Below are 19,952 nucleotides of genomic sequence, written 5' to 3' on the forward strand. Positions count from 1 at the left end.
TATGACATCACAGTTCAGGGACAGGGTGAGGAGATATGACATCACAGTTCAGGGACAGGGTGAGGGTGAGGAGTTATGACATCACAGTTCAGGGACAGGGGGAGGGGTTATGACATCACAGTTCAGGGTGAGGGTGAGGAGTTATGACATCACAGTTCAGGGTGAAGGGGAGGAGTTATGACATCACAGTTCAGGGACAGGGTGAGGAGTTATGACATCACAGTTCAGGGACAGGGTGAGGGGGGAGGGGTTATGACATCACAGTTCAGGGTGAGGAGTTATGACATCACAGTTCAGGGTGAGGGTGAGGAGTTATGACATCACAGTTCAGGGACAGGGGGAGTGGTTATGACATCACAGTTCAGGGTGAGGGGGAGGAGTTATGACATCACAGCTCGGGGTGGGGCTGAATGTCAGTGAATGGTCAGGAGACGACGTGTATACGAGCTGCGCGCTGCAGTCATTCTCCTGGATTTTCTCCGTTTTCTCTTTAGTTGTTCGCTGGTGTTATGACCTAAAGATGGCGGATGGGGAGGTCACGTGTTACTCACCCCGCGGCGGGGGCTATCGCAGTACGCTTGGGACCAGGTGCAGTTTGTCATGTGATCAGGGATTCCAGCTGATTGGTCAGAGCTCCGTCCGCTGTTTACAGAACCGCCGCTGGTCCGGATCAGCGCACTGCAGACGTAAGTGACGGTATAATCCGATGCTGCGCCATTCTATCTTCTGTTATTCACTATTGTTTTATGTCTTATCATTTCTTCCAGGGATCCGATGTCACGTGTTACCGCCGATCCCCTACGGGGCGCTCCAGTGCACGTCCGGCGTCTACGAGGGCTCGCGCTGCCATTACACCTGCTCTCCAGGATATCAGATCGAGGGCGATCGCAACCGCGTCTGCATGGAGGACGGGCTCTGGAGCGGGGGAGAACCCTTCTGTGTAGGTAAATTTACATACTGAGGCATAATTAATTATGTATGCGTGACATCACAGGATACAGTTATGCGGGGACGTTGCGTCCTTTATTATTTCTGTATGACGCCATTTTCTGCCCATCCCCCTAATCTGCAGGTTTTACCATTTTCATGGGACTATTTGATCGCTTTTTTTTTAATCACATTTGAAAGTTGCAGTTAGTTATTAACTACAACTCCCAGCATGCCCTGATACAGCCTGTGGCTCAACAGCTGCCCCAAAAGAAAACTACAACTCCCAGCATGCCCTGATACAGCCTGTGGCTCAACAGCTGCCCCAAAAGAAAACTACAACTCCCAGCATGCCCTGATACAGCCTGTGGCTCAACAGCTGCCCCAAAAGAAAACTACAACTCCCAGCATGCCCTGATACAGCCTGTGGCTCAACAGCTGCCCCAAAAGAAAACTACAACTCCCAGCATGCCCTGATACAGCCTGTGGCTCAACAGCTGCCCCAAAAGAAAACTACAACTCCCAGCATGCCCTGATACAGCCTGTGGCTCAACAGCTGCCCCAAATGAAAACTACAACTCCCAGCATGCCCTGATACAGCCTGTGGCTCAACAGCTGCCCCAAAAGAAAACTACAACTCCCAGCATGCCCTGATACAGCCTGTGGCTCAACAGCTGCCCCAAAAGAAAACTACAACTCCCAGCATGCCCTGATACAGCCTGTGGCTCAACAGCTGCCCCAAAAGAAAACTACAACTCCCAGCATGTTGGATTATATAGTAGTATATAGTATAGGTCAGTGTTTCCCAACCAGGGGAGCCTCCAGCTGTTGCAAAACTACAACTCCCAGCATGTTGGACTATATAGTAGTATATAGTATAGGTCAGTGTTTCCCAACCAGGGGGGACTCCAGCTGTTGCAAAACTACAACTCCCAGCATGTTGGATTATATAGTAGTATATAGTATAGGTCAGTGTTTCCCAACCAGGGGAGCCTCCAGCTGTTGCAAAACTACAACTCCCAGCATGTTGGACTATATAGTAGTATATAGTATAGGTCAGTGTTTCCCAACCAGGGGAGCCTCCAGCTGTTGCAAAACTACAACTCCCAGCATGTTGGATTATATAGTAGTATATAGTATAGGTCAGTGTTTCCCAACCAGGGGGGACTCCAGCTGTTGCAAAACTACAACTCCCAGCATGTTGGACTATATAGTAGTATATAGTATAGGTCAGTGTTTCCCAACCAGGGGGGACTCCAGCTGTTGCAAAACTACAACTCCCAGAATGTTGGACTATATAATAGTATATAGTATAGGTCAGTGTTTCCAAACCAGGGGGGACTCCAGCTGTTGCAAAACTACAACTCCCAGCATGTTGGATTATATAGTAGTATATAGTATAGGTCAGTGTTTCCAAACCAGGGGAGCCTCCAGCTGTTGCAAAACTACAACTCCCAGCATGTTGGATTATATAGTAGTATATAGTATGGGTCAGTGTTTCCAAACCAGGGGAGCCTCCAGCTGTTGCAAAACTACAACTCCCAGCATGTTGGACTATATAGTAGTATATAGTATAGGTCAGTGTTTCCCAACCAGGGGAGCATCCAGCTGTTGCAAAACTACAACTCCCAGCATGTTGGACTATATAGTAGTATATAGTATAGGTCAGTGTTTCCAAACCAGGGGAGCCTCCAGCTGTTGCAAAACTACAACTCCCAGCATGTTGGACTATATAGTAGTATATAGTATAGGTCAGTGTTTCCCAACCAGGGGAGCCTTCAGCTGTTGCAAAACTACAACTCCCAGCATGTTGGACTATATAGTAGTATATAGTATAGGTCAGTGTTTCCCAACCAGGGGAGCCTCCAGCTGTTGCAAAACTACAACTCCCAGCATGTTGGACTATATAGTAGTATATAGTATAGGTCAGTGTTTCCCAACCAGGGGGGACTCCAGCTGTTGCAAAACTACAACTCCCAGCATGTTGGATTATATAGTAGTATATAGTATAGGTCAGTGTTTCCCAACCAGGGGAGCCTCCAGCTGTTGCAAAACTACAACTCCCAGCATGTTGGACTATATAGTAGTATATAGTATAGGTCAGTGTTTCCCAACCAGGGGGGACTCCAGCTGTTGCAAAACTACAACTCCCAGCATGTTGGATTATATAGTAGTATATAGTATAGGTCAGTGTTTCCCAACCAGGGGTGCCTCCAGCTGTTGCAAAACTACAACTCCCAGCATGTTGGACTATATAGTAGTATATAGTATAGATCAGTGTTTCCCAACCAGGGGGGACTCCAGCTGTTGCAAAACTACAACTCCCAGAATGTTGGACTATATAATAGTATATAGTATAGGTCAGTGTTTCCAAACCAGGGGAGCCTCCAGCTGTTGCAAAACTACAACTCCCAGCATGTTGGACTATATAGTAGTATATAGTATAGGTCAGTGTTTCCCAACCAGGGGGGACTCCAGCTGTTGCAAAACTACAACTCCCAGCATGTTGGACTATATAGTAGTATATAGTATAGGTCAGTGTTTCCAAACCAGGGGAGCCTCCAGCTGTTGCAAAACTACAACTCCCAGCATGTTGGACTATATAGTAGTATATAGTATAGGTCAGTGTTTCCCAACCAGGGGAGCATCCAGCTGTTGCAAAACTACAACTCCCAGCATGTTGGATTATATAGTAGTATATAGTATAGGTCAGTGTTTCCCAACCAGGGGAGCCTCCAGCTGTTGCAAAACTACAACTCCCAGCATGTTGGACTATATAGTAGTATATAGTATAGGTCAGTGTTTCCCAACCAGGGGAGCCTCCAGCTGTTGCAAAACTACAACTCCCAGCATGTTGGATTATATAGTAGTATATAGTATAGGTCAGTGTTTCCAAACCAGGGGAGCCTCCAGCTGTTGCAAAACTACAACTCCCAGCATGTTGGACTATATAGTAGTATATAGTATAGGTCAGTGTTTCCCAACCAGGGGGGACTCCAGCTGTTGCAAAACTACAACTCCCAGCATGTTGGACTATATAGTAGTATATAGTATAGGTCAGTGTTTCCCAACCAGGGGGGACTCCAGCTGTTGCAAAACTACAACTCCCAGCATGTTGGACTATATAGTAGTATATAGTATAGGTCAGTGTTTCCCAACCAGGGGGGACTCCAGCTGTTGCAAAACTACAACTCCCAGCATGTTGGATTATATAGTAGTATATAGTATAGGTCAGTGTTTCCCAACCAGGGGAGCCTCCAGCTGTTGCAAAACTACAACTCCCAGCATGTTGGATTATATAGTAGTATATAGTATAGGTCAGTGTTTCCAAACCAGGGGAGCCTCCAGCTGTTGCAAAACTACAACTCCCAGCATGTTGGATTATATAGTAGTATATAGTATAGGTCAGTGTTTCCCAACCAGGGGTGCCTCCAGCTGTTGCAAAACTACAACTCCCAGCATGTTGGACTATATAGTAGTATATAGTATAGATCAGTGTTTCCCAACCAGGGGGGACTCCAGCTGTTGCAAAACTACAACTCCCAGAATGTTGGACTATATAATAGTATATAGTATAGGTCAGTGTTTCCCAACCAGGGGAGCATCCAGCTGTTGCAAAACTACAACTCCCAGCATGTTGGACTATATAGTAGTATATAGTATAGGTCAGTGTTTCCAAACCAGGGGAGCCTCCAGCTGTTGCAAAACTACAACTCCCAGCATGTTGGACTATATAGTAGTATATAGTATAGGTCAGTGTTTCCCAACCAGGGGAGCCTCCAGCTGTTGCAAAACTACAACTCCCAGCATGTTGGATTATATAGTAGTATATAGTATAGGTCAGTGTTTCCCAACCAGGGGAGCCTCCAGCTGTTGCAAAACTACAACTCCCAGCATGTTGGATTATATAGTAGTATATAGTATAGGTCAGTGTTTCCAAACCAGGGGAGCCTCCAGCTGTTGCAAAACTACAACTCCCAGCATGTTGGATTATATAGTAGTATATAGTATAGGTCAGTATTTCCCAACCAGGGGAGCCTCCAGCTGTTGCAAAACTACAACTCCCAGCATGTTGGACTATATAGTAGTATACAGTATAGGTCAGTGTTTTCCAACCAGGGGTGCCTCCAGCTGTTGCAAAACTACAACTCCCAGCATGTTGGATTATATAGTAGTATATAGTATAGGTCAGTGTTTCCCAACCAGGGGGGACTCCAGCTGTTGCAAAACTACAACTCCCAGCATGTTGGATTATATAGTAGTATATAGTATAGGTCAGTGTTTCCCAACCAGGGGAGCATCCAGCTGTTGCAAAACTACAACTCCCAGCATGTTGGACTATATAGTAGTATATAGTATAGGTCAGTGTTTCCCAACCAGGGGGGACTCCAGCTGTTGCAAAACTACAACTCCCAGCATGTTGGATTATATTGTGGCCATTGCCAGGATGACCAAAATACGGTCCATGTGGGGACCATCTATGGGGGTCATGACTGAATGTATGGGGGTCATGGAGAGGTTCCTGGCAGCAGTCCACTCCCGTTGTGGCCGCCATGATGCCCTGTAGATGGCGCTCTCTGTATAGTGACACCCTGTAGATGGCGGTCTTTGTATAGTGAGATCCTGTAGATGACGGTCTCTGTATAGTGAGACCCTGTAGATGACGGTCTCTGTATAGTGAGACCCTGTAGATGGCGCTCTCTGTATAGTGAGATCCTGTAGATGACGGTCTTTGTATAGTGAGACCCTGTAGATGGCGGTCTCTGTATAGTGACACCCTGTAGATGGCGGTCTCTGTATAGTGAGATCCTGTAGATGACGGTCTCTATATAGTGAGATCCTGTAGATGGTGCTCTCTGTATAGTGACACCCTGTAGATGACGGTCTCTGTATAGTGAGACCCTGTAGATGGCGCTCTCTGTATAGTGAGACCCTGTAGATGACGCTCTCTGTATAGTGACACCCTGTAGATGGTGCTCTCTGTATAGTGAGACCCTGTAGATGGCGGTCTCTGTATAGTGAGACCCTGTAGATGGCGCTCTCTGTATAGTGACACCCTGTAGATGGCGCTCTCTGTATAGTGAGACCCTGTAGATGACGGTCTCTGTATAGTGAGACCCTGTAGATGGTGCTCTCTGTATAGTGACACCCTGTAGATGACGCTCTCTGTATAGTGACACCCTGTAGATGGCGCTCTCTGTATAGTGAGACCCTGTAGATGACGGTCTCTGTATAGTGAGACCCTGTAGATGGCGCTCTCTGTATAGTGAGATCCTGTAGATGACGGTCTTTGTATAGTGAGACCCTGTAGATGGCGGTCTCTATATAGTGAGATCCTGTAGATGGTGCTCTCTGTATAGTGACACCCTGTAGATGACGGTCTCTGTATAGTGAGACCCTGTAGATGGCGCTCTCTGTATAGTGAGACCCTGTAGATGACGCTCTCTGTATAGTGACACCCTGTAGATGGTGCTCTCTGTATAGTGAGACCCTGTAGATGGCGGTCTCTGTATAGTGAGACCCTGTAGATGGCGCTCTCTGTATAGTGACACCCTGTAGATGGCGCTCTCTGTATAGTGACACCCTGTAGATGGCGCTCTCTGTATAGTGACACCCTGTAGATGGCGCTCTCTGTATAGTGACACCCTGTAGATGGCGCTCTCTGTATAGTGACTCCCTGTAGATGGCGCTCTCTGTATAGTGACACCCTGTAGATGGCGCTCTCTGTATAGTGAGACCCTGTAGATGGCGGTCTCTGTATAGTGACACCCTGTAGATGGCGCTCTCTGTATAGTGAGACCCTGTAGATGGCGCTCTCTGTATAGTGACACCCTGTAGATGGCGCTCTCTGTATAGTGACACCCTGTAGATGGCGCTCTCTGTATAGTGACACGCTGTAGATGGCGCTCTCTGTATAGTGACACCCTGTAGATGGTGCTCTCTGTATAGTGAGACCCTGTAGATGGCGCTCTCTGTATAGTGAGACCCTGTAGATGACGCTCTCTGTATAGTGACACCCTGTAGATGGTGCTCTCTGTATAGTGACACCCTGTAGATGGCGCTCTCTGTATAGTGAGACCCTGTAGATGGCGCTCTCTGTATAGTGACTCCCTGTAGATGGCGCTCTCTGTATAGTGAGACCCTGTAGATGGCGCTCTCTGTATAGTGACACCCTGTAGATGGCGCTCTCTGTATAGTGACACCCTGTAGATGGCGCTCTCTGTATAGTGAGACCCTGTAGATGGCGCTCTCTGTATAGTGACACCCTGTAGATGGCGCTCTCTGTATAGTGACACCCTGTAGATGGCGCTCTCTGTATAGTGAGACCCTGTAGATGACGCTCTCTGTATAGTGACACCCTGTAGATGACGCTCTCTGTATAGTGAGACCCTGTAGATGGCGCTCTCTGTATAGTGACACCCTGTAGATGGCGCTCTCTGTATAGTGAGACCCTGTAGATGACGCTCTCTGTATAGTGAGACCCTGTAGATGACGCTCTCTGTATAGTGAGACCCTGTAGATGGCGGTCTCTGTATAGTGAGATCCTGTAGATGGCGGTCTCTGTATAGTGAGACCCTGTAGATGACGCTCTCTGTATAGTGAGATCCTGTAGATGGCGCTCTCTGTATAGTGAGATCCTGTAGATGACGGTCTCTGTATAGTGACTCCCTGTAGATGGCGCTCTCTGTATAGTGACACCCTGTAGATGACGCTCTCTGTATAGTGACACCCTGTAGATGGCGCTCTCTGTATAGTGAGACCCTGTAGATGACGGTCTCTGTATAGTGACACCCTGTAGATGGTGCTCTCTGTATAGTGACACCCTGTAGATGGCGCTCTCTGTATAGTGACACCCTGTAGATGGCGGTCTCTGTATAGTGACTCCCTGTAGATGACGGTCTCTGTATAGTGAGACCCTGTAGATGGCGCTCTCTGTATAGTGACACCCTGTAGATGGCGGTCTCTGTATAGTGAGACCCTGTAGATGGCGGTCTCTGTATAGTGAGACCCTGTAGATGACGGTCTCTGTATAGTGACACCCTGTAGATGGCGCTCTCTGTATAGTGAGACCCTGTAGATGACGCTCTCTATATAGTGAGACCCTGTAGATGGCGCTCTCTGTATAGTGAGACCCTGTAGATGGCGCTCTCTGTATAGTGAGATCCTGTAGATGGCGCTCTCTGTATAGTGAGATCCTGTAGATGACGGTCTCTGTATAGTGACTCCCTGTAGATGGCGCTCTCTGTATAGTGACACCCTGTAGATGACGCTCTCTGTATAGTGACACCCTGTAGATGGCGCTCTCTGTATAGTGAGACCCTGTAGATGACGGTCTCTGTATAGTGACACCCTGTAGATGGTGCTCTCTGTATAGTGACACCCTGTAGATGGCGCTCTCTGTATAGTGACACCCTGTAGATGGCGGTCTCTGTATAGTGACTCCCTGTAGATGACGGTCTCTGTATAGTGAGACCCTGTAGATGGCGCTCTCTGTATAGTGACACCCTGTAGATGGCGGTCTCTGTATAGTGAGACCCTGTAGATGGCGGTCTCTGTATAGTGAGACCCTGTAGATGACGGTCTCTGTATAGTGACACCCTGTAGATGGCGCTCTCTGTATAGTGAGACCCTGTAGATGACGCTCTCTATATAGTGAGACCCTGTAGATGGCGCTCTCTGTATAGTGAGACCCTGTAGATGGCGCTCTCTGTATAGTGACACCCTGTAGATGGCGGTCTCTGTATAGTGAGATCCTGTAGATGGCGCTCTCTGTATAGTGACACCCTGTAGATGGTGCTCTCTGTATAGTGACACCCTGTAGATGGTGCTCTCTGTATAGTGAGACCCTGTAGATGGCGCTCTCTGTATAGTGACACCCTGTAGATGGCGGTCTCTGTATAGTGACACCCTGTAGATGGCGCTCTCTGTATAGTGAGATCCTGTAGATGGCGCTCTCTGTATAGTGAGATCCTGTAGATGACGGTCTCTGTATAGTGAGACCCTGTAGATGGCGGTCTCTGTATAGTGAGATCCTGTAGATGGCGCTCTCTGTATAGTGACACCCTGTAGATGGCGCTCTCTGTATAGTGAGACCCTGTAGATGACGGTCTCTGTATAGTGAGACCCTGTAGATGGCGCTCTCTGTATAGTGAGATCCTGTAGATGGCGGTCTCTGTATAGTGACACCCTGTAGATGGCGCTCTCTGTATAGTGACACCCTGTAGATGGCGCTCTCTGTATAGTGACACCCTGTAGATGGCGCTCTCTGTATAGTGACACCCTGTAGATGGTGCTCTCTGTATAGTGAGACCCTGTAGATGGCGCTCTCTATATAGTGACACCCTGTAGATGACGCTCTCTGTATAGTGACACCCTGTAGATGGTGCTCTCTGTATAGTGAGACCCTGTAGATGGTGCTCTCTGTATAGTGACACCCTGTAGATGGCGCTCTCTGTATAGTGAGACCCTGTAGATGGCGCTCTCTGTATAGTGACACCCTGTAGATGGTGCTCTCTGTATAGTGACACCCTGTAGATGACGGTCTCTGTATAGTGACACCCTGTAGATGGTGCTCTCTGTATAGTGAGACCCTGTAGATGACGGTCTCTGTATAGTGACATCCTGTAGATGGCGGTCTCTGTATAGTGACACCCTGTAGATGGCGCTCTCTGTATAGTGACACCCTGTAGATGGCGCTCTCTGTATAGTGAGACCCTGTAGATGGTGCTCTCTGTATAGTGACACCCTGTAGATGGCGCTCTCTGTATAGTGACACCCTGTAGATGGTGCTCTCTGTATAGTGAGACCCTGTAGATGACGCTCTCTGTATAGTGAGACCCTGTAGATGACGGTCTCTGTATAGTGAGACCCTGTAGATGGCGCTCTCTGTATAGTGAGATCCTGTAGATGGCGCTCTCTGTATAGTGAGATCCTGTAGATGGTGCTCTCTGTATAGTGAGACCCTGTAGATGGTGCTCTCTGTATAGTAAGACCCTGTAGATGACGCTCTCTGTATAGTGAGACCCTGTAGATGACGGTCTCTGTATAGTGAGACCCTGTAGATGGCGCTCTCTGTATAGTGAGACCCTGTAGATGACGCTCTCTGTATAGTGACACCCTGTACATGGCGCTCTCTGTATAGTGACACCCTGTAGATGGCGCTCTCTGTATAGTGAGATCCTGTAGATGGCGCTCTCTGTATAGTGAGATCCTGTAGATGGTGCTCTCTGTATAGTGAGACCCTGTAGATGACGGTCTCTGTATAGTGACACCCTGTAGATGGCGCTCTCTGTATAATGAGACCCTGTAGATGACGCTCTCTGTATAGTGAGACCCTGTAGATGGTGCTCTCTGTATAGTGACACCCTGTAGATGGTGCTCTCTGTATAGTGAGACCCTGTAGATGGTGCTCTCTGTATAGTGACACCCTGTAGATGGTGCTCTCTGTATAGTGAGACCCTGTAGATGGTGCTCTCTGTATAGTGACACCCTGTAGATGGTGCTCTCTGTATAGTGACACCCTGTAGATGGTGCTCTCTGTATAGTGACACCCTGTAGATGGCGCTCTCTGTATAGTGAGACCCTGTAGATGGTGCTCTCTGTATCGTGAGATCCTGTAGATGGCGCTCTCTGTATAGTGAGACCCTGTAGATGGCGCTCTCTGTATAGTGAGACCCTGTAGATGGTGCTCTCTGTATAGTGACACCCTGTAGATGGCGCTCTCTGTATAGTGACACCCTGTAGATGGCGGTCTCTGTATAGTGACACCCTGTAGATGGCGCTCTCTGTATAGTGAGATCCTGTAGATGGCGCTCTCTGTATAGTGACACCCTGTAGATGGCGGTCTCTGTATAGTGACACCCTGTAGATGGTGCTCTCTGTATAGTGACACCCTGTAGATGGCGCTCTCTGTATAGTGAGATCCTGTAGATGGCGCTCTCTGTATAGTGAGACCCTGTAGATGGCGGTCTCTGTATAGTGACACCCTGTAGATGGTGCTCTCTGTATAGTGACACCCTGTAGATGGCGGTCTCTGTATAGTGACACCCTGTAGATGGTGCTCTCTGTATAGTGAGACCCTGTAGATGGCGCTCTCTATATAGTGACACCCTGTAGATGGTGCTCTCTGTATAGTGACACCCTGTAGATGGCGCTCTCTGTATAGTGACACCCTGTAGATGGCGCTCTCTGTATAGTGACACCCTGTAGATGGTGCTCTCTGTATAGTGACACCCTGTAGATGGTGCTCTCTGTATAGTGACACCCTGTAGATGGTGCTCTCTGTATAGTGACACCCTGTAGATGGCGCTCTCTGTATAGTGACACCCTGTAGATGGCGCTCTCTGTATAGTGACACCCTGTAGATGGTGCTCTCTGTATAGTGACACCCTGTAGATGGTGCTCTCTGTATAGTGACACCCTGTAGATGGCGCTCTCCGGTGTTTCCTTCCTTTCTATCAGATATTGATCCACCAAAGATTCAGTGTCCGACCTCTAGGGTGAAAGTTGCCGATCCAGGGAAGGTGACGGCTGTGGTGTCCTGGGGGAGGCCGACGGCGAGGGACACGGCTGATGGCGTCATAACGAGGTGAGGGGAGCGCGAGCAGCGTCATAAAATACCCCCAAATATTCCAGCCCAGCGGCCATCCCCATGTGTCCTCACCGACCCTCCGATGAGCCGCCATGATGGATCACATACCGCCATATGGTTACGTAACCTGTTCCCTTTGTATCCAGAGTTTATCGCAGGGGCCCCGAACCGGGAAGCGAACTCCAAGAAGGCGAAAGCGTCATCCGCTACACGGCGTACGACCAATCCAAGAACCGCGCCAGCTGCAAGGTCATAGTGCACGTGCAAGGTAAGAAAGATGGCGCTCTCTGTATAGTGACACCCTGTACATGGCGCTCTCTGTATAGTGACACCCTGTAGATGGCGCTCTCTGTATAGTGACACCCTGTACATGGCGCTCTCTGTATAGTGACACCCTGTAGATGGCGCTCTCTGTATAGTGACACCCTGTACATGGCGCTCTCTGTATAGTGACACCCTGTAGATGGCGCTCTCTGTATAGTGAGACCCTGTAGATGGCGCTCTCTGTATAGTGAGACCCTGTAGATGGCGCTCTCTGTATAGTGACACCCTGTAGATGACGCTCTCTGTATAGTGACACCCTGTACATGGCGCTCTCTGTATAGTGAGACCCTGTAGATGGCGCTCTCTGTATAGTGAGATCCTGTAGATGATGGTCTCTGTATAATGAGACCCTGTAGATGGCGCTCTCTGTATAGTGACACCCTGTAGATGGCGCTCTCTGTATAGTGAGACCCTGTAGATGACGCTCTCTGTATAGTGACTCCCTGTAGATGGCGCTCTCTGTATAGTGACTCCCTGTACATGGCGCTCTCTGTATAGTGAGACCCTGTACATGGCGCTCTCTGTATAGTGACACCCTGTACATGGCGCTCTCTGTATAGTGACACCCTGTACATGGCACTCTCTGTATAGTGACACCCTGTAGATGACGCTCTCTGTATAGTGACACCCTGTAGATGGCGCTCTCTGTATAGTGAGACCCTGTAGATGGCGCTCTCTGTATAGTGAGACCCTGTAGATGACGCTCTCTGTATAGTGAGACCCTGTAGATGGCGCTCTCTGTATAGTGACACCCTGTAGATGACGCTCTCTGTATAGTGACACCCTGTAGATGGCGGTCTCTGTATAGTGACTCCCTGTAGATGGCGCTCTCTGTATAGTGAGACCCTGTAGATGGCGCTCTCTGTATAGTGAGACCCTGTAGATGACGCTCTCTGTATAGTGAGACCCTGTAGATGGCGCTCTCTGTATAGTGACACCCTGTAGATGACGCTCTCTGTATAGTGACACCTTGTAGATGGCGCTCTCTGTATAGTGAGATCCTGTAGATGGCGCTCTCTGTATAGTGAGATCCTGTAGATGGCGCTCTCTGTATAGTGAGATCCTGTAGATGGCGCTCTCTGTATAGTGAGACCCTGTAGATGGCGCTCTCTGCATAGTGAGACCCTGTAGATGGCGCTCTCTGTATAGTGACACCCTGTAGATGGCGCTCTCTGTATAGTGACACCCTGTAGATGGCGCTCTCTGTATAGTGAGACCCTGTAGATGGCGCTCTCTGTATAGTGACTCCCTGTAGATGGCGCTCTCTGTATAGTGAGACCCTGTAGATGGCGCTCTCTGTATAGTGACACCCTGTAGATGACGCTCTCTGTATAGTGACTCCCTGTAGATGGCGCTCTCTGTATAGTGACACCCTGTAGATGGCGCTCTCTGTATAGTGACTCCCTGTAGATGGCGCTCTCTGTATAGTGAGACCCTGTAGATGGCGCTCTCTGTATAGTGAGACCCTGTAGATGGCGGTCTCTGTATAGTGACACCCTGTAGATGGCGCTCTCTGTATAGTGAGACCCTGTAGATGGCGCTCTCTGTATAGTGAGACCCTGTAGATGGCGGTCTCTGTATAGTGAGACCCTGTAGATGACGCTCTCTGTATAGTGACACCCTGTAGATGGCGCTCTCTGTATAGTGACACCCTGTAGATGGCGGTCTCTGTATAGTGAGACCCTGTAGATGGCGCTCTCTTTATAGTGAGACCCTGTAGATGGCGCTCTCTGTATAGTGAGACCCTGTAGATGGCGGTCTCTGTATAGTGACACCCTGTAGATGACGCTCTCTGTATAGTGAGACCCTGTAGATGACGCTCTCTGTATAGTGAGACCCTGTAGATGACGGTCTCTGTATAGTGACACCCTGTAGATGACGCTCTCTGTATAGTGACACCCTGTAGATGACGCTCTCTGTATAGTGACACCCTGTAGATGGCGCTCTCTGTATAGTGACTCCCTGTAGATGGCGCTCTCTGTATAGTGACACCCTGTAGATGGCGCTCTCTGTATAGTGACTCCCTGTAGATGGCGCTCTCTGTATAGTGACACCCTGTAGATGGCGGTCTCTGTATAGTGAGACCCTGTAGATGGTGCTCTCTGTATAGTGAGACCCTGTAGATGGCGCTCTCTGTATAGTGAGACCCTGTAGATGGCGGTCTCTGTATAGTGACACCCTGTAGATGGCGCTCTCTGTATAGTGAGACCCTGTAGATGGCGCTCTCTGTATAGTGAGACCCTGTAGATGGCGGTCTCTGTATAGTGAGACCCTGTAGATGACGCTCTCTGTATAGTGACACCCTGTAGATGGCGCTCTCTGTATAGTGACACCCTGTAGATGGCGGTCTCTGTATAGTGAGACCCTGTAGATGGCGCTCTCTTTATAGTGAGACCCTGTAGATGGCGCTCTCTGTATAGTGAGACCCTGTAGATGGCGGTCTCTGTATAGTGACACCCTGTAGATGACGCTCTCTGTATAGTGAGACCCTGTAGATGACGCTCTCTGTATAGTGAGACCCTGTAGATGACGGTCTCTGTATAGTGACACCCTGTAGATGACGCTCTCTGTATAGTGACACCCTGTAGATGACGCTCTCTGTATAGTGACACCCTGTAGATGGCGCTCTCTGTATAGTGACTCCCTGTAGATGGCGCTCTCTGTATAGTGACACCCTGTAGATGGCGCTCTCTGTATAGTGACTCCCTGTAGATGGCGCTCTCTGTATAGTGACACCCTGTAGATGGCGGTCTCTGTATAGTGAGACCCTGTAGATGGCGCTCTCTGTATAGTGAGACCCTGTAGATGGCGCTCTCTGTATAGTGAGACCCTGTAGATGGCGGTCTCTGTATAGTGACACCCTGTAGATGGCGCTCTCTGTATAGTGACACCCTGTAGATGGCGCTCTCTGTATAGTGACACCCTGTAGATGACGGTCTCTGTATAGTGACACCCTGTAGATGACGGTCTCTGTATAGTGACACCCTGTAGATGACGCTCTCTGTATAGTGAGACCCTGTAGATGGCGCTCTCTGTATAGTGAGATCCTGTAGATGGCGCTCTCTGTATAGTGAGACCCTGTAGATGGCGCTCTCTGTATAGTGACACCCTGTAGATGGCGCTCTCTGTATAGTGAGATCCTGTAGATGGCGCTCTCTGTATAGTGACACCCTGTAGATGGCGCTCTCTGTATAGTGAGATCCTGTAGATGGCGCTCTCTGTATAGTGAGACCCTGTAGATGACGGTCTCTGTATAGTGACACCCTGTAGATGGCGCTCTCTGTATAGTGACACCCTGTAGATGGCGCTCTCTGTATAATGAGACCCTGTAGATGACGGTCTCTGTATAGTGAGATCCTGTAGATGACGGTCTCTGTATAGTGAGACCCTGTAGATGGCGCTCTCTGTATAGTGACACCCTGTAGATGGTGCTCTCTGTATAGTGAGACCCTGTAGATGGCGCTCTCTGTATAGTGAGACCCTGTAGATGGCGCTCTCTGTATAGTGACACCCTGTAGATGGCGCTCTCTGTATAGTGAGATCCTGTAGATGGCGCTCTCTGTATAGTGACACCCTGTAGATGGCGCTCTCTGTATAGTGAGATCCTGTAGATGGCGCTCTCTGTATAGTGAGACCCTGTAGATGACGGTCTCTGTATAGTGACACCCTGTAGATGGCGCTCTCTGTATAGTGACACCCTGTAGATGGCGCTCTCTGTATAATGAGACCCTGTAGATGGCGCTCTCTGTATAGTGAGACCCTGTAGATGACGGTCTCTGTATAGTGAGATCCTGTAGATGACGGTCTCTGTATAGTGAGACCCTGTAGATGGCGCTCTCTGTATAGTGACACCCTGTAGATGGTGCTCTCTGTATAGTGAGACCCTGTAGATGGCGCTCTCTGTATAGTGAGACCCTGTAGATGGCGCTCTCTGTATAGTGAGATCCTGTAGATGACGGTCTCTGTATAGTGACACCCTGTAGATGACGCTCTCTGTATAGTGAGACCCTGTAGATGACGCTCTCTGTATAGTGAGACCCTGTAGATGGCGCTCTCTGTATAGTGAGACCCTGTAGATGGCGCTCTCTGTATAGTGACACCCTGTAGATGGCGCTCTCTGTATAGTGACACCCTGTAGATGACGGTCTCTGTATAGTGAGATCCTGTAGATGACGGTCTCTGTATAGTGAGACCCTGTAGATGGTGCTCTCTGTATAGTGAGATCCTGTAGATGACGGTCTCTGTATAGTGACACCCTGTAGATGAGGCTCTCTGTATAGTGAGACCCTGTAGATGACGCTCTCTGTATAGTGAGACCCTGTAGATGGCGCTCTCTGTATAGTGAGACCCTGTAGATGGCGCTCTCTGTATAGTGACACCCTGTAGATGACGGTCTCTGTATAGTGAGATCCTGTAGATGACGGTCTTTGTATAGTGAGACCCTGTAGATGGCGCTCTCTGTATAGTGAGATCCTGTAGATGGCGCTCTCTATATAGTGAGATCCTGTAGATGGTGCTCTCTGTATAGTGACACCCTGTAGATGGCGCTCTCTGTATAGTGAGACCCTGTAGATGGCGCTCTCTGTATAGTGACACCCTGTAGATGGTGCTCTCTGTATAGTGAGACCCTGTAGATGGCGCTCTCTGTATAGTGACACCCTGTAGATGGCGCTCTCTGTATAGTGACACCCTGTAGATGGCGCTCTCTGTATAGTGACACCCTGTAGATGGTGCTCTCTGTATAGTGACTCCCTGTAGATGGCGCTCTCTGTATAGTGACTCCCTGTAGATGGCGCTCTCTGTATAGTGACACCCTGTAGATGGCGCTCTCTGTATAGTGACACCCTGTAGATGGCGCTCTCTGTATAGTGAGACCCTGTAGATGGCGCTCTCTGTATAGTGACACCCTGTAGATGGTGCTCTCTGTATAGTGAGACCCTGTAGATGGTGCTCTCTGTATAGTGACACCCTGTAGATGGCGCTCTCTGTATAGTGACACCCTGTAGATGGCGCTCTCTGTATAGTGACACCCTGTAGATGGCGCTCTCTGTATAGTGACACCCTGTAGATGACGCTCTCTGTATAGTGACTCCCTGTAGATGGCGCTCTCTGTATAGTGACACCCTGTAGATGGCGCTCTCTGTATAGTGACACCCTGTAGATGGCGCTCTCTGTATAGTGACTCCCTGTAGATGACGCTCTCTGTATAGTGAGACCCTGTAGATGACGGTCTCTGTATAGTGAGACCCTGTAGATGACGCTCTCTGTATAGTGACTCCCTGTAGATGGCGCTCTCTGTATAGTGACTCCCTGTAGATGGCGCTCTCTGTATAGTGACTCCCTGTAGATGGCGCTCTCTGTATAGTGACACCCTGTAGATGGTGCTCTCTGTATAGTGAGACCCTGTAGATGGCGCTCTCTGTATAGTGAGACCCTGTAGATGGCGCTCTCTGTATAGTGAGACCCTGTAGATGGCGGTCTCTGTATAGTGACACCCTGTAGATGGCGCTCTCTGTATAGTGACACCCTGTAGATGACGGTCTCTGTATAGTGAGACCCTGTAGATGGCGCTCTCTGTATAGTGACACCCTGTAGATGGCGCTCTCTGTATAGTGACACCCTGTAGATGACGGTCTCTGTATAGTGACACCCTGTAGATGACGGTCTCTGTATAGTGACACCCTGTAGATGACGCTCTCTGTATAGTGAGACCCTGTAGATGGCGCTCTCTGTATAGTGAGATCCTGTAGATGGCGCTCTCTGTATAGTGAGACCCTGTAGATGGCGCTCTCTGTATAGTGACACCCTGTAGATGGCGCTCTCTGTATAGTGAGATCCTGTAGATGGCGCTCTCTGTATAGTGACACCCTGTAGATGGCGCTCTCTGTATAGTGAGATCCTGTAGATGGCGCTCTCTGTATAGTGAGACCCTGTAGATGACGGTCTCTGTATAGTGACACCCTGTAGATGGCGCTCTCTGTATAGTGACACCCTGTAGATGGCGCTCTCTGTATAATGAGACCCTGTAGATGGTGCTCTCTGTATAGTGAGATCCTGTAGATGGCGCTCTCTGTATAATGAGACCCTGTAGATGGCGCTCTCTGTATAGTGACACCCTGTAGATGGCGCTCTCTGTATAATGAGACCCTGTAGATGGCGCTCTCTGTATAGTGAGACCCTGTAGATGACGGTCTCTGTATAGTGAGATCCTGTAGATGACGGTCTCTGTATAGTGAGACCCTGTAGATGGCGCTCTCTGTATAGTGACACCCTGTAGATGGTGCTCTCTGTATAGTGAGACCCTGTAGATGGCGCTCTCTGTATAGTGAGACCCTGTAGATGGCGCTCTCTGTATAGTGACACCCTGTAGATGGCGCTCTCTGTATAGTGAGATCCTGTAGATGGCGCTCTCTGTATAGTGACACCCTGTAGATGGCGCTCTCTGTATAGTGAGATCCTGTAGATGGCGCTCTCTGTATAGTGAGACCCTGTAGATGACGGTCTCTGTATAGTGACACCCTGTAGATGGCGCTCTCTGTATAGTGACACCCTGTAGATGGCGCTCTCTGTATAATGAGACCCTGTAGATGGCGCTCTCTGTATAGTGAGACCCTGTAGATGACGGTCTCTGTATAGTGAGATCCTGTAGATGACGGTCTCTGTATAGTGAGACCCTGTAGATGGCGCTCTCTGTATAGTGACACCCTGTAGATGGTGCTCTCTGTATAGTGAGACCCTGTAGATGGCGCTCTCTGTATAGTGAGACCCTGTAGATGGCGCTCTCTGTATAGTGAGATCCTGTAGATGACGGTCTCTGTATAGTGACACCCTGTAGATGACGCTCTCTGTATAGTGAGACCCTGTAGATGACGCTCTCTGTATAGTGAGACCCTGTAGATGGCGCTCTCTGTATAGTGAGACCCTGTAGATGGCGCTCTCTGTATAGTGACACCCTGTAGATGGCGCTCTCTGTATAGTGACACCCTGTAGATGACGGTCTCTGTATAGTGAGATCCTGTAGATGACGGTCTCTGTATAGTGAGACCCTGTAGATGGTGCTCTCTATATAGTGAGACCCTGTAGATGGCGCTCTCTGTATAGTGACTCCCTGTAGATGGCGCTCTCTGTATAGTGACACCCTGTAGATGGCGCTCTCTGTATAGTGAGACCCTGTAGATGACGCTCTCTGTATAGTGAGATCCTGTAGATGACGGTCTCTGTATAGTGAGATCCTGTAGATGACGGTCTCTGTATAGTGACACCCTGTAGATGACGCTCTCTGTATAGTGAGACCCTGTAGATGACGCTCTCTGTATAGTGAGACCCTGTAGATGGTGCTCTCTGTATAGTGAGACCCTGTAGATGGCGCTCTCTGTATAGTGACACCCTGTAGATGACGGTCTCTGTATAGTGAGATCCTGTAGATGACGGTCTCTATATAGTGAGATCCTGTAGATGGTGCTCTCTGTATAGTGACACCCTGTAGATGGCGCTCTCTGTATAGTGAGACCCTGTAGATGGCGCTCTCTGTATAGTGACACCCTGTAGATGGTGCTCTCTGTATAGTGAGACCCTGTAGATGGCGCTCTCTGTATAGTGACACCCTGTAGATGGCACTCTCTGTATAGTGACACCCTGTAGATGGCGCTCTCTGTATAGTGACACCCTGTAGATGGTGCTCTCTGTATAGTGACTCCCTGTAGATGGCGCTCTCTGTATAGTGACTCCCTGTAGATGGCGCTCTCTGTATAGTGACTCCCTGTAGATGGCGCTCTCTGTATAGTGACACCCTGTAGATGGCGCTCTCTGTATAGTGACACCCTGTAGATGACGCTCTCTGTATAGTGACTCCCTGTAGATGGCGCTCTCTGTATAGTGACACCCTGTAGATGGCGCTCTCTGTATAGTGACTCCCTGTAGATGGCGCTCTCTGTATAGTGACACCCTGTACATGGCGCTCTCTGTATAGTGAGACCCTGTAGATGACGGTCTCTGTATAGTGAGACCCTGTAGATGACGCTCTCTGTATAGTGACTCCCTGTAGATGGTGCTCTCTGTATAGTGAGATCCTGTAGATGGCGCTCTCTGTATAGTGACACCCTGTAGATGG

The 19,952-nt window shown here is 49.0% G+C and overlaps 1 protein-coding gene across 1 annotated transcript in view; it reads left to right on the top strand.

The window, feature by feature from the left end:
• Window positions 1-382: 382 nt before the first annotated feature.
• The window catches only part of SRPX2 (sushi repeat containing protein X-linked 2), a gene marked incomplete at its 3' end in the record, with an annotated part of 20,256 nt that continues 686 nt past the window's right edge, over window positions 383-19,952 (top strand). Inside the window, 4 exon segments of the mRNA XM_056553110.1 lie at window positions 383-686; window positions 768-944; window positions 11,389-11,515; window positions 11,665-11,786. Coding sequence (XP_056409085.1) covers window positions 383-686; window positions 768-944; window positions 11,389-11,515; window positions 11,665-11,786 — 730 coding nt within the window.

Source organism: Hyla sarda, unplaced genomic scaffold (assembly GCF_029499605.1).
Source record: "Hyla sarda isolate aHylSar1 unplaced genomic scaffold, aHylSar1.hap1 scaffold_2376, whole genome shotgun sequence".
In the NCBI taxonomy this organism is placed as follows: Eukaryota; Metazoa; Chordata; class Amphibia; order Anura; family Hylidae; genus Hyla; species Hyla sarda.